Source organism: Lissotriton vulgaris, chromosome 6, assembly GCF_964263255.1.
Source record: "Lissotriton vulgaris chromosome 6, aLisVul1.2, whole genome shotgun sequence".
Classification (NCBI taxonomy): domain Eukaryota; kingdom Metazoa; phylum Chordata; class Amphibia; order Caudata; family Salamandridae; genus Lissotriton; species Lissotriton vulgaris.
The window spans coordinates 595469445-595494187 of record NC_141694.1 but is presented as its reverse complement, the minus strand read 5'-3'; the positions used below and the strand labels follow the sequence as shown (position 1 = coordinate 595494187).

At 43.9% G+C, this 24743-nt stretch overlaps 1 protein-coding gene across 1 annotated transcript in view; it reads left to right on the top strand.

The window, feature by feature from the left end:
- The window catches only part of LOC147707757 (trypsin-3-like), a 40512-nt gene extending 22556 nt beyond the window's left edge, over window positions 1-17956 (top strand). Inside the window, exons 4-5 of the mRNA XM_086926609.1 lie at window positions 6026-6162; window positions 16912-17956. Coding sequence (XP_086782735.1) covers window positions 6026-6162; window positions 16912-17064 — 290 coding nt within the window. The 3' untranslated portion in view covers window positions 17065-17956. The remainder of the gene's footprint in view (window positions 1-6025; window positions 6163-16911) is intronic.
- Window positions 17957-24743: the final 6787 nt, after the last annotated feature.

Genomic DNA, 24743 nt, shown 5'->3' with positions numbered 1-24743 from the left:
AAGGAGCCCACGTCCAAAGATATATTGGCTGCTCTAACGACCCTGCATGAGACCCTGATCTGTAATGCCCGGGACTTGGGAAGAAGGATGGCCGCCATTGTTGTCCCGCCGTTCCACATGGGCACAGATCGATCTCAACGGAGTGCCGACGTGCCCGCCTCTATGTCCATGAAGAGTGCTCCAGCAACGCCTAGGTTCATGGAGATGCTGAAAGACCCGGCTCAAGTGACCGCCCTGGACAGCTCTGTTGTACATGCGAGTGTCTCTTCGGGGCACATGTCTAATTGGCGGCTGGGAAAACAACGCCGATCTATTTTTTGGGCTGCCCCGGCGACGTCGCGGCACTTGCCGGATTGTGTGACTATCCCTCCTTGTATGGTGAGACTGTGTTCGGACTTGGGGATGTGTTCGGGGTCAATCTCGACACAAACGGATTTCCGCCATACAAGTTCGGATGGGTTTGGGTTGCTGCAGTCCCATGAAGCGATAACTCGGCCTGGCCCGCCCGGATCACCTGGACCCTCCACGCCGCTCTGTATACCGATTGATAAGTGGGCGTATGTTGGTTCCATTGATAGACAAGGCCAGGGATCATACCGTCCAGAGTCTAGTGGACTTATTGTTGACTGACGGTGCTTGGGAGACATTCGGCGGGATTATATTGCTGGTGTGGTCGGTGATTGATGTTCTCCATGGATATTCTGATCTTGCTTTTAAAATGTCTCCTGGGCGCAGGGGTGAGGGACGGGGCCGGGTGGCAAGATCGAGGGCCCTCCTCCACTTTTTTCCTCTCTTCTTCTTTCTCCTCTTTTTCTATATTTCGGTTCTCCATTAGGGTGACAGGCACGCTGCTGGGGGGGAGGGGGGGGGGGAGGGGAGGCCGTGGCCTTCTGCAGGGGTGCAGGGTGGGGGGGTAGGGGGATGGGGTTTGTCAATTTGTCCGTTATTGTTTCTATGGCCCTTTAGTCTTTTCTCCCTTTTTAGTGTTGTCGTCCTTCATGTCTCCTACAATATGTTTCGTTTTGAGGGGTGGGGTTCAGTTTTGCTACGGAACGGGTTTGTACCTACATTTATCCTGACTCGTGTACCATACCCCCAATACTTCACTTGTATTTGTACTATTTGCGGATATCCTGATTCATGCTCGTTATTGTGGGACCGTGTATGACCGTATGGCACTTATTTCTAGTTTTTCCTTATTGGAAAATGAACCTTCATAATCCTGACTTCCAACCTGTACGCCTGAATATAAGTCATGCCCTGGACATTTGTAGGACCCCGGTTTTCGAACTGCTCTAACTATCCACAATGCTCTGCTGTACTTATGTTTGACTAGCGGCCGGCCGGGGTGGTTGTAGGCCCATACTTGTAATTGCTTGAAGTAATAATAAAGGTTCTCCCAAAAAAAAAAGAATACAATTACCTTGGAGTGACATTTGACAAGGATGGGACGTTTAGACGTCAGAAAGAGGAAGCCAGTAGGAAAGGGATGCTGATTGCCTTAACAATGAAAGATCTTGCAAGCAAATTGATGGGGCCTACCCTGACTCCGCTTCTGTAGGTAGTCCGGGTCAAATTACTCCCCTCAATTACCTATGGCAGTGAGGCAATGCGGGGAGGAGATGCAAAAGAGCTGGAAAGCACACAGGTCAAGGCTTATAGAATCTTGTTCAGCCTTCCATCCTACACATCACCGGCTCAAATAAGGCTGGAGTTCGGTCTCCTATGCCAAGATCTAGCCAGGCATGGTGCGTATATTATCTGTTTAAACAGGATCAGGAGTGCCATTACAAATACGTTAAATTATCTGCTGTGGCAGGACATACAGCACAGGGAGCATTCCCAAAGCAGAAGCTACCTACAACTAGCTCTAGAATCTACCCAACTCACAGAACTTTGGAATGCACAAATCGGCTATTCCAATTTCAAGAAACTGGTCTGGAAATCCTTAAAACAAATCTCTCTGGTGGAAGACAAAGCAATCTTCTCAAACAGATCGCATGCCTGGATGACCCTTAACTCCTATAAAACACTGGCTCCACAATTGTATTTCAACCAGGGCTACTCGAAGTCCATAAAAACAAACTTTTTGAGGCACAGGATGGGAATCCTTCCATGCGCTCAGCGCCTTCCACCATGGCAAAGGCCACTAGTTCATGAGTTGTGCAACACCAAACGAAGCGACATATTACACTTAATCTGCCTATGCAAGGACCTGCGCCAAGCACGGAATCAGCTTCTTAAAGAACCCTTCAGAAAGAAAGGCATTAGGACCAGGAGACAAGCAGTGTTAGCATGCTTCAATCCAGGAAATACACAATTAAATTGTAGATTGGTCAAATTCCTTATGATGGCTGTACAAAAAATGCCCAAGTCAGCGGAAACGAAATAAGGCCCGGGCTGCACAATGCTAAAAAGCATATGTTTCTAACCAGACCATAAAAAGAACATACTGCCAGAAGTAAAGGTTTAACCCTTACAACAATCGGAGAGAACTGCACTAAAATAATTATGATGACCGGCAAAGAATCCCATGACTAGACTAAAATAACTCGTATCCGTAATTCATAGTAGTAAGACACACAAAGCCCCACACAATGCCTACAACTAACTCAGGGTTTATACTGGCAAAAATGTTCCCAACAAGGGATTTGAAATTCTGTTTTTACTAGATACACACTTTGATAAATGTATTAGTTTATTTTTGTATTGTATGTAATAATATTGCAATGGTTTTAAGTAACTATGCAGGAAATAAAGAATCTGAATCTGTCCACAAAGTCGAGCTAAAATAGATTTGCCATTGAGGAAAAGCTCTGAGGGGGGAAAATCCTAAATCTTTGACCAAGCAGCAACTCACCTTTATTGGATGACTTGGTAGGTTTGTCTCTGACCCCTGAACTCTGGGGGTCTTTGGAGCCAAAATGTTTCTAAGTCCCAGGCTTTTTAGGAGGAGTACAGTTTGACACAGCCAAGGGTCATCGGGACATCAGGAACAACACTTGGGGGTCAAGTCTCACTCCAGCAGAAGCCCCCAGAGAATCCAGGGCAGTTCCAGTTGGAACTGATCAGCTGGGCCCTTCAGTAAAATGGGCCTTCTTGCAGCTTTTTGTAGCCATGTAGGTTAACAGGTGGTCAGCCAACTGACCCCTGTAGTCACGTGTTGTCCTCAGAACAAAAGGGAGATAAGGCCCAGTTCTTCAGGGTTCTTCTCAGGTTTTCCAACTATAGTTTCAGTCCTCTCCTGATCTTCGATAGCTCCAATAATGTTCTCAGTAGGGTACTGGGGATACCAGATTTATGCCTGTCACCAGCCCGTGGATATGGGTAATTGCCTGTTCCTCCCTATCCAATACGGTTAAATATCACTGGGACTGGTGCCTGCCTGACTGGGACCACAGAAGAGCCCTGCCCATGTGTCAGCTAACATTGCCCTGTGACATGGCAGGCCACTTTGAAATTAAATAGGTTACTGGGTACAGCCTAGAAGGTCAACCTTCTAGTGAAACAGAAACACCTTTCCATGTTGAAGACCTTTTTTCGGCTCTGGTGGCAGGTTTTACACCTCTTCAAGGGCCAATAGGCCACCAGTTGGACCTCATGCAAATGGTCCTCTGGAGGCTTTAGGCAGAGAAAAGGTTACTTTCTAAAAGTACATTTTCCTTAATAGTTATTACAAATTCAGTTTTGCCGTTATATTGGAATTTGAATGATTATTATAAAGAGTGTTTGAATTATATTTTTAGCTGTTTCCTAACGGCAATTAGCATTATTAACTGCACTATTCTAACCCAGTATTTTGACTTGGAACAGACAGCTTTGCTACAGCAAAATCAGCTTTTATGGCTATTTCACTCTAAGGACATGTGTGACAGTAATTTCCTACATGTCCCACTTTTAAATACCATGCACTGCTTCTTTGGGCTTATGAGGCCTATGTAGGCTCGACCTATTCATACTAAAAAGGAAAGTTTAGATAATTCAAAAAGGTTTATGTGGACAGGTCAAAGTAGCAATTTAAAACTGCCAAACCAGGCTACAATGGTAGGCTTGAAGTCATGTTTGCACTGACACCATAGTGGGTGGCACAGTATGTGCTGAAGCCACTAGTGACATTTTGTGCACAGGCCCTGGAATCACTTGGTATCATATATTAGGGACTTAAATATGCCTGTTAGGAGAATTGCAACATGCTTTAGGAGACAGAACACTTGCAATAAGACCTGGGTTAGCTGAGTTAAGGAGCACAGACTAAACAAAAGCAGCACCATCAGTTCACATCAATGGGGGCAATCATGCAAAAAAGAGGCATTTTCCTACAATCATCCACAGACGTGAATGTGTATGCTTTAGGTTTAGAGGGGAGTGCAGTATTAATTACACACCCTTTATAGCACTCAGTGTCCTTTGTTTCCTTCAAATAGGAAACAAAGGAGCTTTGATAAATGCCTTTTCTCTCTCAACACTGCTAATAAAGATGAGCTTTAGTATCATAAAAGACAACTCATAAATCATCGTCAGATTGATTTCATTCAGGTGTCTTTCTCTAAAGTTCAGGTAGAAAGATACAGGGAACTAATCAAAGAAGGTTTTTAATCATGATGTTTAAAATACCATAAATCATTAATGTGGCAAGTACAGAAAGCATTGGCAAAGTCATTGCTGGTGTCTCTGGAGGACAGACAAATACACCAGGAAATGGTGAGTAGCGAATAATTGCAAAGTTTTTATAAGCTACAGTAGTAGATTTACACATGAGTAAGTGTACACTAGTAAATTTACCTTTGTAAATAGGACTCTATATTTTTGAAAAATCCTTTATTTAATCAGTTTTAACATATATCAATGACAACCATAAAGTGCAGCTCTTACTACAATATTCACAGTACATAGAGAGCAACTGGAGGTATATTTTATTGCATTAACAATAATAGATTTGCAGGTGGCAATCGATCAGTGGCAATACAGTTAAACATCCAAGGTACACATCCAATCACAGCCTAGTGCAAAGGGCCAAAGGACCTCTAAATCTTTCCACCAGGGCCACCCAGGCATCCAGGCCGTCCCCAAGTTTTGTATCCCTCCTACTGTGTTTCATATGGAGATCCTGCACCAAAGACCACATAAAGCTCTATTTTTTGCATCCAATTTCTAACTTACATGTGTTTAAATAGTTTATTAATCTGCTGATGTCATTTCATGTTCTAAGTAGTCACAAGCCCCCTGCGTAGAGTAGGTTTGGTGGGCCCCAGGGGTCTGTGGACCAACTTTAAGAATCAATGCTCTAGATACTATTTTCCCCACAATCAATATATTTAAATTTGTTTGTAGTATTCAAGATAAAATAAATCTGATCTTCTCTCAACTTCTCCTGTAACTCATGCATCTGTTATTCCAGGCTAATCGACTGGCAGGAAGTAACTTCTCCATTGACTTGCATTGAAGTGATAGATTTTCTCAGCAGGGGAAAAATGAAATAGAGCCATTTTTCACTTAAAAAAAACAAAAGCTACCTAAATTGGCCTTTGATAGCCAGATCATGTACTCTTGTCCATAAAGTTCTGACCTTGAAGTAGCCTAGAAGGTGTGTAGGATTCTAGAAATAACATATCGCCATATAGCATGTAGTGCTTCACTACACTTTCTTTTGCTCATCGACATTTACTGGATGAACAATAAAATGAAACAGAAGGTGTAAAACATACTAAACGAGACGTTTCTTCAACGATCAATAAGCGTGTAACTTTTTTCATCCATAAACGTATGTTACAAAGAGTGTCCTGCTAGAAAAAAGATCCCATACAGTCGATTTTGCAGATTAAACACCTCAGCAAAAACTCAATTTAAAGAAAAATGTATCTCACAAATCTGATTTGCATAAAACATTTTGATCAAGTGCTGTAATGTTTGCACTTCACGATGATTGAAGAGTTTGCAAACCTCCCAAATTTATATTTGGTCTGCTCCTAATGTATCTTTCGTTGGATCTAAACTATTTTCTTTTAACGTTGTGTTTTTCTTCCAGTGGTTTATCCCCGGGTTCTCCAGTGTCTGGATCTGCCAATTATCTCCAGTGCACAGTGCAAGCAGGCCTATCCCTACTACTACACAGACAACATGGTGTGTGCCGGATTCATGCAGGGAGGACGGAGCTCCTGTGGGGTAAGGAAGACATCCAGCCCTGCTCATGCCTACAATACAGAACTTAATGCCCCTTGTTAATTTGAATTTAACATAAGGTTGCAAAAGCGCCATTTTGCTGGAAACTGAAACACTTTCTAGCTACACTTTCTAGCTTTGTGACCCAGCATGCGTATAAAACATTGCTAAAACTGTGTTGTTATTTGACAAGGAGAGCAAAGTCCTGCCCCCATTCTACTTGAGACAGTTAAGAGTACAACTCACCCACTGTTTATTACAGTCTATGGCACTTGTAATACAGCAGACAAGATATCTGTCACATTTTAAAAGAGCTTCCTGTCTGCAAGGAATATGCTAAGAAGGTTTTACTGTAGATGAGGGTCTTTTTACTTACTTTCTCTTCTATTTCCATTGCCTTTTCTCAATACAAATTAACCTACCAATGTTGTGATCATTTTGTATTTTAGATACAGCTTATTTACCACAACACCCAACATTCTACATATGCAACCCTACACATCCCCTTCCTTCACAACCAAAGACATATAAGAATGTAATTAGCAGAAATAATAAAAGTAAAACAGCAAATAAAATAAAATATAGCACCATATGGAATTAGACTGCCTATATTGGGATAGGGAACATGGAAGGGACATACATGCAAAATAAACTTACGTTGATCAACATAACCAACTACTCAATGGTAAAATGAGCATTAACAAAAGGCAAATGTGACTACAAACATGTCGCGAAGGCAAAGAGAAAACCAACAGGCACCATACACATGTAGGTAAAATATAATACATAACTGTTTCATAACAAAATTCTTAGACTTCACAAGACGAGTTCTAATTCTCCGAGGAATCTAGGTTGGTGCTGGTCACATTCAACTTCAACACATTCATCTGTTCCACACCCATTTTCTAATGCACATTGGTGGCCTTGGAGTCGGGCACCAATGACACGAAACTCTTGTTGCACACCCTCCTATCCTTGATAATTATTGCATGTTTCTTCACTTCCTTTCTTGAACAGATGCTGAAAAACTGGAAAATCTTTTCTGAACATGAGCAGGTGCCTTAACAATCAATCTGTTGTAACTTTTGCCTATTGTGCTATATTTCTTTTGCACTTCACATCTCACCTCCACAACACTGCCAACCTTCACAACATCAACACTTTTCTGATGCATCTATTCCTTGCTCAATTTCGTTCCGGCATCCCTGTCCCTTAATAGTGAAAAGTGACGTACCTGTAGCTACATGAGGTGTGGTTCTGATGGCACAACCATATACCTATTCACAGACTTCTTTTCCAAACCATTCACCAACGCCAAATGCAGGCTGATTCTTAATAATACAATCATTTCTTTCCACCAACCCATTGCTATGGGGATGATGTAAAGACGTTCTGATGTGTTTTATGTCAGATAGTTTTTAAAATTCTTCCATTTACCTCAACACCAACTGGGTGCCATTGTTGGTCACCAATTCCTAAGCATACCCTTCCCTCAGAAACACTTCTTTGAATAAACACACCATTATTCACACTGTCCACAAATATGATTTCATGCCACTTAGCAAAATAGTCAATTAATATGCAAGCATATTTTGGTGTGTTAAAAAAGACACTGCATGGTTCCGATACGTCAAAAGACAGTCTATGCCATGACAAATTTACTGTGGTTATGGGGGTAACAGGACTTGTACCTGGGTTTTGTCACTCATGACTGACACACTACACTCACAGACAAAACATTCCACAGCATGTCAAACGCTAGCCACAAAAAATCATCAGCTATTCTAGGCTTCATGTGCCAACATTAAAGTTAGAACCTAGTTTCACAACTCCAATGGAACAACCAACATTCCACGTCTATGCAAAACACCATTAACAAACGGCAACTCATCTGAAGCCCTTAAATATGGAATTAAGTTCCTCTGAACTTCTTTAGCAGGAGGCCAATGACTGGCAACAAATTCCAGCACACTTTGAACCTTACGGTCAACTGCTAAGGTTTCCATCCTCTCTTCTTCAGGAGGAGCACCATTCATAGTAACATCAATGGAACTCACCCCACATTCCCTTTCCAAGTCATCATACATCATTTTCAACTAGGACCCAGACTCACATAACAGTAGTCTTGACAAACAATCAGGAAATACATTCCTCGCACCAACAACATACTCTAAGTTGTTGTGAAACACTTGCAGTATATTGTCATTTGACAATGCGTGGGGTAGCTCTTCCACCCCCACTACTGATAAATAGGTCTACCAATTGTTTATGGTCCATTCTTAGTATAAACATGCAGCCCCACACAAAATATTTGAAGTACTGCACACCCCACCACAAACCAAGAGCCTTCTTCACTTTCATGGAATAAATGGTCTCTGTACCTCTCAAAGCCCTTGAAGCAAATGCAATGATTTCCTCATCAACAGTGCTCTACTTTTGCATAAGTACAGCCCCAAGGCCCAAATTGCAGGCATCAGTGGAAACGATACAGGTGTCATTAGTATCAAATGGATTAGGAGGGCATGCTATAACAATGTCATGTTTAATTGACTCAAACACCTTGTCTAACTCATCATATAATTTACATTCGTCTTAAGCAGGTCCCTTACGCATGTTGTCTTACTTGCAAAATTTCCCACACATTTTACATAATATTCTATTAAGTCCAACATAGACCTAAGTTGATACTTGTTGAGAGGTTTAGGAGCCTTCTCCATTGCTTCCAGTATTTTGACTTTGGGTTTTACCCCATCCAGAGAAAGCTTGCAGTTATCCTTCTTTATTAGCAACCCACTAGATCTCAGTATGTCAAAGTATGCCTTTGGTCGTGTTCAGATTTATCTTGACCATACACAACGATATCATCTTGAAAATAAGTGACTACGGGAAAATCTTTAAACAATTTACTCATCAATCTCTGAAAAATAGCTCAAGCAGATGTTAATCCCAATGGCATGTGAAAATAGGGATACGCACCTTCAGGCGTGACAAAAGACGTAAGTTGTTGCAATTCTTGACACAACTCACCCTGGTGGTAAGCAGCTGACACATCCAATGATGTAAAAAACACCGTCCCCTTAAGGGTTGGCAACAGTTCATTAATATAGGGCAATGGTTGGTGATCAACCTAAATATTAGCGTCCAGTTGCCTTAAATCAACACATAACCTCAATGACTTATCAGACTTTGCAGACTTCAATAGGGTAAAAGATCCCCAGATCACACAATTTCTTAAGTTCAGATTTCGGCTCATTAGGTAGCCGCAAAGCTACCTAGCACACCATGTGCACAACTGGCCTCACAAATAACGTGGTGTTGGAGACTCTTCAATTTACCCAAATGTTTGTTGAACACATTCAGATAATTCCTTACCCACTCACCAATTCGACCAATATATGCACTGCTTGAGTCATACATTCTTTTCATTTAAATAACCATATTAGGATGATTTCGATCCAATCCCATGTCCAAATCACCCTGTTTATTCCATCCTAGCAAATCAGCGCCTCCCTCCATGGATTTGCCCGCAAACTCCAATGTGGCATCAAATTGACCCTTAACTTATACTTTCTTTCCCCCATATATGCAAATATTTCAAAGTGTGAAGTGTGTAATTGTAACCTGTGGACCCTTTAAAGTCCTTCACATTCATAAAAGTGAAAGGAGAACCAGAATCCGTCTTTAATTTACTGATCTTACCATTTACTGCAATTCCACACTCTGGAGGTTTCTTTCTGTGACAGTGACACCCATTCATAGTAGATATCCCTACAGTTTCATCATGTTCTGGAGAAGTTAGCATTTGTATTCAATTGCCATCATCCTCAGACAAGTCATTCTTCAATGACTTTACAATCTCTGAACTATTCTGTTTCTGCCCTGACATTGATTTACATACAAGTGCGAAATTCCCTTTCTTTCTGCACTTAAAACAAGTTTGGTTGACCGCAGTACAAAATGCAACATTGCTCAAATGAGACTTGCTGCCATATCGGAAACACAAACCATGTCTTATCCCGGGTAGACTTGGTGCTGGGATTGACCACTTTCTGCGGAGCCTTTCCGCTTTCTATCTTAGATGATTGTCTTTCGGATTGTTTAGAGATCAGTTGAACCTCAGTTCAAGGTTTAGACCTTTTGTTAATTTCCTCCATGCCTTGCTCCGAGTGTTCGATGTTTCTAGATATCGTCAATGCTGTTTGCAAGTTGGGATCTGCACTGGTTAGAAGTCTTTCTTGGATTTTCGTATTATTAGTCTGCACAATTAGCTGTTTATTCAACATTCAACCTTGAATCCCATTATTACATGTGGATGTAAGGATGCTCAAGGCAGCTACAAAGTCCTCTATAGACTCTACAGGAAGATGTGAATGCTGTAAAAATGTATACCAATCCAGAAGAGTTCTTTTTTGGATTGAACATCAATAGTGCTTTTTTCTTTTTAGAGGTGAACGTGTCAGTGTTGAATGCCTCCAAATATGCCTCAAATGCTTAACTCCACTGTGACCAATAAAGTGGAGGAGTTCCCAAACGGGTAAATCTGGTGTAGAGCTGATATCTTATCCATGAGTGTGGCCTAGCATGGGTGAGTTGCTGGCACTAATACCATAGTTGCTAAATTGTATGAGAAACTAATCACAGTGATTAGGTGTGCCTGTCACTGTGAACGCAGACTCAATGCACAGAAAACCTGAAGAGCTTCTCAAATAAAGATGGTCACCAAAACTCACGTACTAAGTTTCTGAAGCAGATTGGGCACATATTCAGTACCCAACAGCACAAAATGGTTGCCAGTTGGAACGTGGGGAATGCATGCCAAGCAAAACTATCATATGGAATGGAAATCTTCCCAATCTATCAAAATGGCTGCTGGCATCATACACGCAACTTGTGTTTCTAGAGGCAATAGGGCATGGAGGTGTGGTTCGGGGTTCCTCAATCCAGTGAGAGGGAAATACGCAACTCACCATAAATTGCCACAGTAAGGCACCAAATATGCTGTGGGGCCTGCATGGACCACTAACAGCCCGCCGCCATTGTGCTGGATCCTCAACTGTGCTAACATCTACTGCTGTGGTCCGGCACTTCAGCGCACCACACAAAGAGGTTCCTTCTGCAATGGAAAGTAGAAGACTCACTGGAGAAGACTGGTGAGACTGACAGCCAACCCATTGCCACAGAAAAGATGTATACAGCTGTAAGGAGAGAAAAGCTCTATTTCACAGTCAGTCAAACCAGTCTGCACCACCTGTCATCACAAGAACCTCACACCCCAATGTTCCACAAAGGACACCAACACCATCCAAAGATCCACATATGCAACCTAACATTCGCTCAGAAACATTAATTTCCCATTACTGTTTACTCACCCAGTTAAAGATGTGTATTCCAGCTCTGAAGTGGGATAGGTAGCAGCAATGGTCCCCTGCCCTACTTTGACTGGATACCTGCTGTCTGGGCGTGTTCTGGGAATAAATAGGAGAAGTCCTCCCTGGCATCTCTAAGTCAAAAGAGATAGTGGCGCTAAAGTGTTTTGCCAGCTATTCCTATCAACTCTTAGATAGCTAATGACTGCTACATGGTCAACAGTTAACACTCATTGGCTTTTCCTAGGCCCAGAGGCATGTCATTGTCCTCTGAGTCAGAGTCCTGAACTCTAAATGTCAAAAATGTGTATTCAAGCTGACGGTGTGATGAATGGTAGAGATGGTTTAAAACTAGTTCTAGCACGGCCAGCCCTAAGTAAATTGTTACAAAGTTTCTTTTCTGCTCAAGTAAATCTGATTTCACCATTAAGTCATATTTTACAAACTAAGCAGTTTGACATTTAACGTTTCATGTCATAAGCGCACTTAAGGCACCATTTACAAGAGACTTATAGAAAACGTAAATAGGCCCAATAGGGCGTTCCAATGAATAGCACATGATTTAGAGGGGAAGCACAGACACTTTATGTTGTAAGTAGATTAGGTAGGCAACAGGACACATCTTCAGGTTATTAAGATAGGTTTATTAAGATAGTACAGGATAAGACAGCAGAGTAGTAAACCTCACAGCTGACCAGATTATCAACTGCCAAGGCTGGAATCTTCACATACTAGAGAGAACACTCTTAGGTACTGTGGGAGATAGGTAAGATAGGAACACTAAGAAAGGACTACCGACACCAAGTAGCCATATTGAAGTAAGTATAAATATACAACACTTTAGTTCTGGTTAGCAGTGGCAAAGTGCACAGAGTATTAAAGCCAGCAAATATATTGTGCAGAAAAAGGCAAATAAAATTGGAGTGACTATGCAGAAATGGCGAATTCGAGACATTAACTTAACTAGCTTGTAAGTTGCTCGAGAGACGCTGGCACCACAATTATCTTTCAGAGGCTAAAATGGTTTATAAGACTGGCCACAAGAAATGTAAATCTCCGGTCAGACAAGCACTGTCAAAGCATCATGCTTCCTGACTGCTGAAAAGCAGCAGAGATTCCTGTGAAATGATTAAAATCATTAGGGATTTCTCCAGCACATTGCATGTGCAACAGTAGATCACCTCTTCACCGCTTTCTGCATTTCACTATCTAATTTCTTCTGAGATACCATTTTGATTATTTATCAACTCTTTCACTTGTCATCTTCAGCCTCCATGCTTAGTGATTTGACCACAGTTCCTGCACAAACACTCACCAAATTCAGTCATGTCTCTCCTGAGGAAACAACAAAAATTATGATCATCATTAAGTCATTCTTTGGTCTGAGCCCTGGCCGTGCAGCACCGGGCCATCCCCCGGTGCGCCGCACGGGTGGGGGCCGGTTTTGGGACCCTGGGGGCCTTTTTAGTTAGTTACAGGGCCGTATTTGCAGCATAGCTGCAAAATCGGCCCTGTAACAAAATTGGCCGAAAACCGGCCCTGGCAAAGAGCTCAGCGGCACACACAAACCGCCATCACCCCCCCCCCCCCCTCCCCCGGGGTTACCAAAGTGGCATTTGTCTCTGTTCAAAATGAACCGCAGATAATCTTAAACAGTGGTTCATTTGTAAAAGAATGAGTGCCTGTGCCTAAAGCTCTGCTCAGAAGCCCGCAGCCTGCTGCCCAGTTATCTCACTCTTGCCAGTTCTTGCTTTCCCATTTTGTGACATTTTTTCCATCTTTCTCTTCAGTCATTCTGTCCCTTGCTCACTGTAAATTTCTGATGTATGAAAATAAGTACTGGCCCCCAAAAAAGAGTGCCGGTGGCTCCCACTGGCAAGCACCAGCTCAAATTAAGCACTGATCTTGGATCAAGGCAGAGTTGCCGCTCAACGGCTCTAAAACCGAGCTCATGCTACTGGGACCACAAACATCACTCCTCCCCAGCGCAATGTGGCCCTCTTGCCTAGGGACCCTTCCCCAACCCAAGCCGGAGCTCAAAAGTCTGGGTTTCTGGTTAGAACAGGACCTTTCTCTTAAAACCCAGGCAAAAAAAACCGCAGGTACCTGCGTAGGCCTACTTCGCTCAGCCAGGAAAATTCTCCCCCTGCTCCCTGCCCCCTCTCAAAAGCTCCTAATACAAGGGCTGATATCATCGAGGCTAGACTATGGCAATGCCCTTTTCCTGGCAGCCCCTGAAGCAACCCTGAACATCTTGCAGAGAACTCAAAATGCCGCTGCTAGGCTCCTGACAGGCACCTCCCGCAGAACATCAGCTAAACCTGCATTGAAGACCCTTCACTGGCTCCCAATCCGTGAAAGGGTCAAATTCAAGGCACTATGTATAACGCACAAAGCTCTACAAGATCAGGGTCCCCCGTTGCATAAAACTAGGCTCTTCCCATATAAACCCAACAGATCTCTGCGTTCCTCCCATGGCAACTTGGCCACAGTACATAAAATTAGGAAAGCCCGTACTGGAGGACGTCGTTTCTCAGTTGCAGCAGCAATACTGTGGAACGCCCTACCCATCCATCTTCGAGCAGAAACAAATCACAACAAATTTCGCAAGCTTCTCAAAACCCACCTGTTCCCACAATAATTTGCCTATTCCCTTCCCGTTTTTTGCTTCCCCCCTCAATGGCTAGTACAATCCCAGCGCTGGGACGCCCCCGGGCAGCCATGCGCTCTAGAAATCCCGTTTTCATTTCATTTCATTTCATTTCATTTCATTCTTTTATCACTCTACCCAGCCATCAGCACTGTCTCTTGCCACATTACTTGACAGGCTTTGAGGGATGGAAGTGCGTGACCGGATTTGAACCAGATTGGTAATTTTTAGCAGGCCACAGCAAGACTGTTTTTACATTTTCTCTTCAGCCTGGCAGATTTTATGCAAAGTTCCGCAGGGCTCCTCACTGAACCCCATGCTTTTCAACCTGTATGTAATGCCTCTTCCAGGGCTGCTTATGGAGCATCATCTATCCTGGATCTGTTATGTAGATAATAGTCATATCATTTGCAGGCTAGATGAAAACGGCAATGCAGCCACCCCAATTTTTTTCTGGCCTAATTGTGTGGCTGACTGGTACTAAAGAAGCTGTCTGATACATAATTCAGATAAAACTGAGGTGATAGTGCTAGGCAGTCCACCTGAGATCTTGTCCTCGAGGGTGGCCTAACTCTCTAGGCCTTTGACCTTTGCCTGTTAAGAATGGTAAAATCTTCGGGCTGTGTTTGATGATGAACTCTCCGTCGATACATTCTTGGCAAAGGACATATCCTGCTTCCTTTAACTGAAGATTATCTTTAAGATTTTTCCTTTTCCACCGGATAACACTCCTTATCCCAATTTGCTGGTGGTGATGGACTCTCTACTAGATTATGCAGATGCTTTGTTCCTAGGACTTTCTACCTACACCACTGAACATCTACAGCTGGTCCAGAATGTCACAGCACAGCTTTTGCTTAAACGCCTGGTACGCAATCTCTCTCAGGGCGCTGCAAATGCTTCATCAGTTTCCAAAAACACAAATAGCCTTCAAAAGCTCATGCCTATGCTTTAAAGCCCTGTGTGATGCAGGTCCTATGTTCATTTGACAATTAATTGCAAAAGGTCACTTCAATCCATGTCTGCCTTCCTTTTACAAATTCCTAAGATCAGAAAAGAGTTTCAGGTGGGTATATCACTTGCCTTACAGGCAGTCATTCAAAATACACACCTTCAGAAGGTGTATAAGGTATGATATGCTCCTGTTTATGTCCAGCACTAATATAATTATTAATATTATTACCAATAATAATGACAATAATTATCATTAAAACATTGGAATGTGGAGCACTCCATTTAATACAATGGAATGCTTCAAGCTTCCACAGGCCGGTAAAAGCCCGCAAAGCAACATTCCAATGTTGTTTTACAAAGGCCTCTCGGAGCCAGAGGGGATTTAAACCCCCTCGGACTCTGAGAGTCCTTTGTTTTATTAGTTAGAACATTCTTCCCTCTAGTAGCAGAATGTTCTAATAGCCGTATAGCCCTCCGTAGATGGGCTATACCGGCCATTAAAGTCCTGCTCCATTATTAAAGGCCCTCACCTTTGGCTCGGGCCTTTAACTCTGGGGCAGTCCTTTAATGTCCGGTATAGCCCGATGTGGTGGGCTATAAGGTTATATTATAATTAGAACATTGGAATGTGGAGCACTCCATTAAATACAATGGAGTGCTCCGGGCTTCTACGGGCCGGTAAAAGCTTGCAGAGCAACATTCCAATGTTGCTTTTGTTCACAGCTGTTGCTGTTTTTTTTTGTTAGAACATTCTGCCCCCTAGTGGCAGAATGTTTTAATAGCCGTATAGCCCATCGTAGCTGGGCTATACCGGCCATTAAAGTCCTGCTTATTTGTTAATGGCCCGAGCCAAAACGCTGGAGCGGGCCTTTAATGGCCGGTATATCCCGCTACAGCAGACTATTAGGCTATATCATAAATATTATAATTATTATAATAATTTTTTTAATTTTTATTATATTCATAATAATAATTATTAATATTGTTGCTTTTTCTTAGTATTATTACTATTACTATTGTTGTAGGTGTTATTATTGTTATTATTATTATTGTTTTATTTATTGATTTTATTATTGATCTGTGGTTGCACCTTCTACTTTACTCATGTGGTTCCCCAGAAACACAAGGAAATGCGTGTACCCCTCTCATAAGGTCAGTTGGTCATTGGATTTACACCTGTGGCTTCCTTCACGGCCTGTGCGCGTGAGGCTACACTGCTTGGCAGCTGCTGGTTTTGAACTGTGACAGCAAGACTAATGAAGACAATGGTGACAATGGTGACAGAGCGCTTAATAAATGAAATAAATAAATAAATACATAAATAAATACCACAGGAATGCCCTTTTGCGGAAACAGAAGAGGTTTCAAAATTCCTAGTTCACAAGAAACACTTAATTCCTGCATATTACAGATTATGGAAGAATGGGAAGCCTAGATTATTATTTCACATGTGATATTTTCCCAGGCTTCTGGAGGCATTTACAAACCCATTAGGCTTTGATTATTGTTTAGCTATCATGTTGCCAGAATCTGCTGGCAGCTGTACACCTTAGTGAGTTGTCCTACTGTTCTTTATTGAATGATAATGCAATATTCAACCATATATCTTTGCATAGCAAAAATGGTAGTTATAAAAACGTATTAACTTGTTAAAAATTCGAATCCTTAGGCCATTCCTCTGTAAGAGGCTGCAATACATGTTTATACACCAAGGGACATCTGTTTTGTCAAGAAACAAAAAAGTACAGTATCTAATAGGTATTTTTTGTGTTTCTTTTGCAGGGAGACTCGGGAGGACCCCTGGAGTGCAACAGACAGCTTCAGGGTGTTGTCTCTTGGGGACCTGGCAAGTGTGCCTCGAAGGACTCCCCAACTGTATACACTAAAGTCTGCAACTATAATGCGTGGATCAATCAAGTCATAGCTAATAATTAATGCATTGACATTATATAAGCAAAATTAAAACCTAAAAGTTGTTCTTTCACCCAAAACAATCTCATAACAAAATAATGCATGTTGCCATCTATAGTCAGAGCCATTGGAATTGTGCGGCAGGGGAGCACCAATTTATGTGTCAGGGTCGACTAAATTATGAGGCAAGAAAAGGCAAATTGTGCTGCATTATGCGGCACATCTTTAGATACTATCACTTCATTATTTTCTAATTTGTATACACAGTAATACTGTCCGGGCAAAGATTTCTCCTCATTAGTACTAGTTAACCAGTTAACAGCCAGCTACAGAAAATAGCAACCGAAATATTACAAATTAACCTTTGAAACTAGCCTAACACTGCGCGAACCACGTCACCAAGTTTTTACTAACATTTTATCCATTTGTTCTAGAACCACATAATATTTCTGTTAAAATGAGCAGATGATGGAATATGGGACAAGTGTGGCAAATCCATACTTATGCGGAACAAGCTTCGCCCGCGGAATCGCATACTTCCAGTGGCCATGTCTATAGTATACATGAATCGGTCAACATATGATACATTGGTCGCCCCATGAGTTGAACCAGAATGCTTTGCACCCGAAGAAGCCAGAAACTGGCTTTTACATATATGAAACAGGGGTCTGTAATGAATTTGTAATCCAGCTGAAAGTGAAAGAAAGTTCTGTAACAAGTAAAGTGTATAAAAATACAGTGCCCTTTGCAGTCTGGAGATTTCTGCTGTCATTCACGATTATAGTGATAGTGTGACTTCAAGTAAATTGTACACCATATCTAATATTCCCTTCCAGAACAGCAAGACTTCTATATGTTCAGGAACCTACATGATTCTCTGTACTTCCTTAATAAACATTCAAGCTGCAACTAAAAATGTTCCAGACTATTAATTCGCCGAAATCCTATTACCTTGTGTTGTGATTTTCTTGCACCAGCACTACAGCACCATGATAGTGCTAATTCTTGATGTCTCCTGCACTAAAGCCTTGACTTTAATCTCATACACCAAAGGTTGGTTGCATTTTGCAGTTCATTGTTGCTATTGTTGTTTATTTGTCTATGAAAGTCACATGATTGCCTTTTTCTATGTAAATCATGCTCTGTCCTCAGCTTTCTGGATAGCTACATCAACACATGGATGTTGATTCACAAAACTGGCAGGAGTAGTAGAAGTGGCATCACACACCATATAACCTTAATGAAATGTCAGGAAGGAAGTTGCATAAACTATGACCGCAAATCCATCTATGAAGTGATGTCACATGACCTTCACCATGATGACATCATACTAATTGACATTGCTGAAGTGCCATAATGACTGCATGATTAATATAACAACACAAAACAGACTAATGCCTACGTTAGACACCACTTATTAGAGTGCTGACATGATCTTTGAAAGGGATGGGGTGTATTACTTTCCCAAAATTGTAGCAAACTAATGAAGTGAGTGCAGTAGTTCTCTTCCAAAAGGATTCGGGGTGGGCAAGTTCTGCCTCCAGAACATTTCCAAAAACTTGGGGGCATAGCTCATTTTCAAGCACAATTTTTACACAGACCTGCTAAAAAGTCACAGGCTTTGAGAGGGCACTTATTAAATATTAAAGCCCATTCATGATGTGCCAAGCCAGTGTAACCTGAATCTCCCCAGCTGTTGACCCCATTTTTTTCAAAATATGCTATGGGTGCCCCCATATTTCGAAAATGACCTTCATTGTGCCAGGGTCAGCATTTTTTCCTGGGTGACCCTCATATGTCATGACTGCCCCTTATGCAAAGATTGCATGCAGCATGTCAGTACCAGGACGTTGCCTTTATTGCCGTCAATATACCATGGCTGAATCTTATAACAAATATTGGGCCAGCATTTTGTTATGATTCCCCTCACCCCCATATGCTACGGTTATCCTCTCTTATGGAAAGAATTACCTCCATTGTGCTACCATTATTTGCCATAGGTGCCTACTACCCCAAGAGGTTCTTCAACTATGCCAAAATCAGGTTTTGTCCATGTGTGCCCATATGGAAAGAAATACCTCTTGTATACTAGTACCAGCATTTTTGCAGGGATGCCTGTTATGACAAGTTACTCCATTATGCTAGTGCCAGTTTGTTGTTACAACTGGCCACCATTCTGAGAATTGCCTCCAGTATGAAACACCAGTATTTTGCCATGGGTGCCATTATAAATGTATGATTACTTACATTATGCCACTGGCAGACTCAAAAGTGTAACACCACATTCACACTCAATTACATTTGCAAAGGACCTCAAGAACTTCCAAACCATCTCCCTGCTCCCGTGCCCGGCGAAAGTAATTGAGAAGACCGCCAACAGACAACTGACCCACTTCCTGGAGAAGAACAACACCCTGGACTCCTCCCAATCTGGCTTCCGCAGCACTCACAGCACTGAAACCGCTCTCATCGTTGCCACTGACAACATCAGAAACAAACTGGACAAAAGCGAAACTGTCGCCCTCATCCTCCTGGACCTCTCGGCCGCCTTTCGACACCGTCTGCCACAACACCCTGTGCACATGCCTCCATGACGCAGGGATCCGAGACACAGCCCTGGCCTGGATCACCTCCTTCCTCACCGGCAAAACCAGAGAGTCCCCCTCCCCTCTTCAGGTCCAAAGCCACCACAATCACCAGCGGCGTACCCCAAGGTTCATCCCTCAGCCCGACCCTTTTCAACGTCTACATGGCACCGCTCACTAACATCGTCCGAGCACACCACCTCAACATCGTCTCATACGCCGACGACACCCAGCTGATCCTCTCCCTCACCAAGGACCCGGGCACCTCCAAATCCAACCTCCACAAGGGGTGGATGAAGACGAGCCGGCTGAAACTGAACTCGGACAAGATGGAGGTCCTCATCCTTGGCTCCACCCCCACCGCATGGAACAACTCCTGGTGGCCGGCAACGCTGGGTGCCGCCCGACACCTACCGACCATGAACGCAACCTGGGAGTCATCCTGGACTCAATGCTCTCCATGACCCAGCAAGTCAACACGGTCTCCTCCTCCTGCTTCAACAACCTCGGCATGCTCCGCAAGATCTACGGATAGATCCCCACCGAAACCAGAAGAACGGTCACCCAAGCACTCGTCAGCAGCAGGCTGGACTACAGCAACGCCCTCTACGTAGAAACCACAACAACACTCCAGAAGAGACTCCAACGCATACAAAACGCCTCTGCATGCCTCATCCTTGGACTCCCCTGCCACAGCCACATCACCAACCACCTGAGATATCTGCACTAGCTCCTGGTCAAAAAAGAGGATCACCTTCAAGCTCCTCACCCATGCTCACAAAGCGCTCCACAACACCGGACCAGCATACCTCAACGAATGACCATCCTTCTACATCCCAAACCACCAGCTCCGCTCCGCCGGTGTCGCATTCGCCACGGTCCCACGTATCCGCTGAACGACCATCGGCGAAGATCATTCTCCCACCTTGCCGCCAAAACATGGAACACCCTCCCCATCCACCTGTGCAAGACTGAGGACCTCCTGACCTTCAGGAGACGTATCAAGACCTGGCTGTTCGATCTGTAGCTGCCCCCCCTGCCTTCAGTGCTTGAGACCCTCGCGGGTGAGTAGCACGCTTTACAAATGTCTGATTGATTGATTGATTGATTGATTTGCTCATTCACACTTATTCTTTCACCCTCACTTCTAGTCATTCAGTCTCACTCACTTCTTTACACTCACTCTTATTCATTCAAACTAATTTGAACTCACTCTCATTCAGTCTTACTCTTTTTGAAATTCATATATTTTTACTCACATACTTGCACTCACTCTTAATAATGCCCTCATTCTCACTCGCTCTCACAGATTTTCACTTACTCTGACTCACTCATTTTCAGTCATTCATTAAAATTCACATTCACATTCACTCTTACCCTCACTCTCTCATGCTTAGTCACACTCACTTGCACACATTCTCATTTTTTCTCACTTCTGACTCACTCATTCACAGTTACACTCACTTATTGTCACTCTCACCCATTGTCACTCACACTCTAACACTCCCTCAAATTCATCCTCACTCATTAATTCTCATTCACCCACTCTCACTTGCAGTCACTCTTACTCTCACTCACTCTAAGTCATACTCATACACATATGCTTGTTGTCTCTCACACAAACACTCTCACACACAAGCATGCACACAACATACATTTAAAACCATTTTTACTTACCTCAGCTACCAGCAAAGGTCCCTGCTACAGTTCCTGCTGCTCCATTTTCTATTACACTAATAGTGAATAATACACAATTACATTCTATTATTATATTTTTTTCTAAATGAGCAGAAATCAAGAAGACCGGAACATGTCAACAATCCAAGACCACTGTGTTGTTGCCAGCTCTGAGCCCAGTGGTTGCAAAAGCAGTGCCAGGGGTCACAAGCTGCAAGTCAGGGGTCACAAGCTGCAAGCCAGTGGTCACAGCTGCAGCCCAAAAATTATGTCCATGCATCAACATGGTAGTTTCACAGATGGTATGCATCCTTATGTTTTACTGCTAATTTTTTTCTTATCACAAATTGTCTTTTCACGTTACGGCAGAAGTTAGAGCAGTGCAAAGCTATATATATATGTATATATCATCAAAAGGGGATGCCATATTACACCCACCACAGAGACTGTGAGCTTGGAAAAATGTTTCTTTCACTTGGAGTCACATTAACCCTTAGCCTGTTTCTGCCAAACATCATTAGCTTTGGAGTCTAGAAGATCTGCTGATTTTCCAGGTTGCCCTGCCTAACAATCAGAGTGCTCTTGGGAATACACTTTGGGGCCGATTAAGATGTCGGGGGAAAGCCGTCACCCAACATCAACTCGGAATCGGGCCCATCGGTTTGCGGTTGGTGGTTCTGACTAACTGGTTATGATGTGACTGAACACTGTTCGGTCGGAATCCCATTGTTTCCTATGGGAGCTCGTGTTCCGCCCGACAATCGGTCGTAACACAGGCTCCTATGGGGAAATGGGGTGTTTTTCGACAACCCTGCACCCTGTCACAAGCACCCCATGGTGCCTGCCACTATGTGCAGGATTTTACAGAGGGATCCCTTAGGTACCTCCTTGGACATCAACCGTAGGCCACGGGGCATAGAAGGCCCTGCCAGGGACCCCCAAAGTCACTTTCCAACAGCCTTTTCGTGTTTGACAGGCTGATGTGGAAAGGCTGTTGGAAAATTGACATCGTAATCCCGAGGGTGGAACGATGTCCATGGGGGTGTACGATGCAGTTCTGACCAACACGAATGCTCCGCGAGTCGCTCTGAACCAATTCAGAATGACCGCGTGGTTTGCATTCTGACCGCGAACATCGTAATCGGGTGGTCATCATATAAATCAACCGAGTCGGTCGGAAGGGCTCCGACGCGGTCGAAGAGATTCCGACTGTCAAGAGGAGGCTTCCGCCCACATCATAATCGGCCCCTTTATCTTCAAACACCAATGCCATCAGAACTGCTTATAGTTATCATGTTTAAACAAAAAATCATTCCTATATTGTTAGAACTGGCTATTTCTGGTAGGCTAAGGCTGACGCCAAAGCCAGGCAGAAACCACCATTCTAGTCAGGGCAAGGAAGTCACACGCCAAGATAACCCCTGCTCACCCCCTTGGTAGCTTGGCACAAGCAGTAAGGCTAAACTCGGAGGCAATGTGTAAAGCATTTGCGCCAGCGCACAACAGCAACAACATACTAGGCACACCACAAAAGAGACTCCACACAAGGTTATTATAAAAATAACTTTTGTATTGTAAAAACGCATCAGATAAAATCACACATATACATGGTGCCAACTGGCACGGGTAATATTCACATGGGATTATTTACAAGACTGGGCCACATGGGCCACTGTCAGATCAGATATAATACTTCTAGAATAAGAAATAATAAACATAAAATGGTAATCACAAAGATCACAACCAGTATCCACTGGTAACAGGAACTAGGACCTTACTAGGACCACCTGTACTAAAAAAAGAAGAACCACCTAAGTATCACACAGCATTTAGGAGTCTAAGAAAGAATACATTACTCATGATGCAATAAACCTACATTCAGAGGAGTAGAAAAGACAACCACCTAAGTATAAACATATTTAGGGGTATAAACCAGAACACCTTACCCATGATGCATAAACCACATTCAGAGGAGTAATAAAGAGAAACACATGATGCCTAAAACATTCAGAGGTGTTAAGAATAAAGCACATGATGCAATAAAATACATTCAGGGGTGCAGCGCAAGAAGACACATGATGACTAAACATTCAGAGGTGCAGCGCATGGAAAGAAAGACACATAATGCATAAACCTACACATTCAGAGGTGCCAGAACATAAGTCAATAGCGCAAAAACACACAGTAGGCAATTACTATTAAAAACATAGGAATCACATTGCGCATGACTTACATAAGCCACCACCTGTGGCAGTCCCTAGGCCAACTGGCCTTGTTGGGGCTCAGATGCCCTGTGTCCAATGTCAGGGCGCGCTGCCATGCAGCGCCAGTCCAAAAGTACCAAAACCTAAACGTGGCAGCTGCCCACAAAGTGCTGGGCAGCTGGGATCAAAAAGCTGTGGCAGTGCTCTCAGTAGCCCCTAGAACAAATCTGCGCCACCTGAGCCACACAGGCTCCACAGCAAAACATGCCCCCAAAGCGTTGGAGCTCTCTGGGCTCTGGAAAGAAGTAGGAGGGGGGGGGGGGGGGGGCGCTGGAGCCATCTGGCTCAGGAATTCACTGTGCCCCCTAGAGCCCTCGTGGCTCTTAACTAAAATAGGCCCCCAAGAGCCTCTCATGGGCTCTCTATCGCGTTGGGGCGGCACACTGGCAAACGGGGCCGCCCTGACTCTCCATTCACGGTGGAGTCCCCTACGGGGGACTCTAACTTCTCAAAATGCCCCCAGAGCCTCCCAGGGCTTTAAATACAAAATGAGGCGGGGAGCTCCGGGCTCCGTGCACGTTGGGGCGACCCACTGCCAACCTGGGCCGCCCTTGAAGCCTTCATGGCTTCACATTGCCAAGAAGCGCGGGCTCGCGCTACGGGGGGTGGGGGGGGCGGACGACGACAATGTGTCCCTGCGCCCCTCCTCTTTGTCTGCCCCACTCACCGGCAATCTTCCTCTGGTGTCGGCAGGCTCTTCTTGAGGCAGCGCGGGGCTCTCCACGACACCGGAGCCCCGCCTGCGCCTGAAGCTGCCCTCCTCCTCGCACCGCCAGGCTCCTCTCCGGTCTCCCTCCTGCAGCAGGGCTCCCTCGCATCACGGGAGCCCTGCGATCCGGCCGCCATGCTGCCTCCTCTCTCTCTCGCCTCGCGGTCGCCATTCCTCGACACCCGGGCTGCGGGGGCGGGACTTCCGGCCGGCCGCGCTGTGATTGGCCGGCCGGCCAAGCACTTCCGGGTCGCCGCGGGCAGCGCGGCGGCCCGTTTCAGGGGCTCAGAGGCTGGGGATAATTTACCGAGGAGTGGGCTCCCTCGAGTAATATATAAAAAATTAGCAAATAAGCGAGGTGGGCACTCGCTAGAGCAACCATAAGCAGGGTGGGCACCTGCAAAGTAAATAAAGCGCTCCCAGCGCTAAATGACGATCCACAGCGCTCCCAGGAGCAGGAATAAAGCG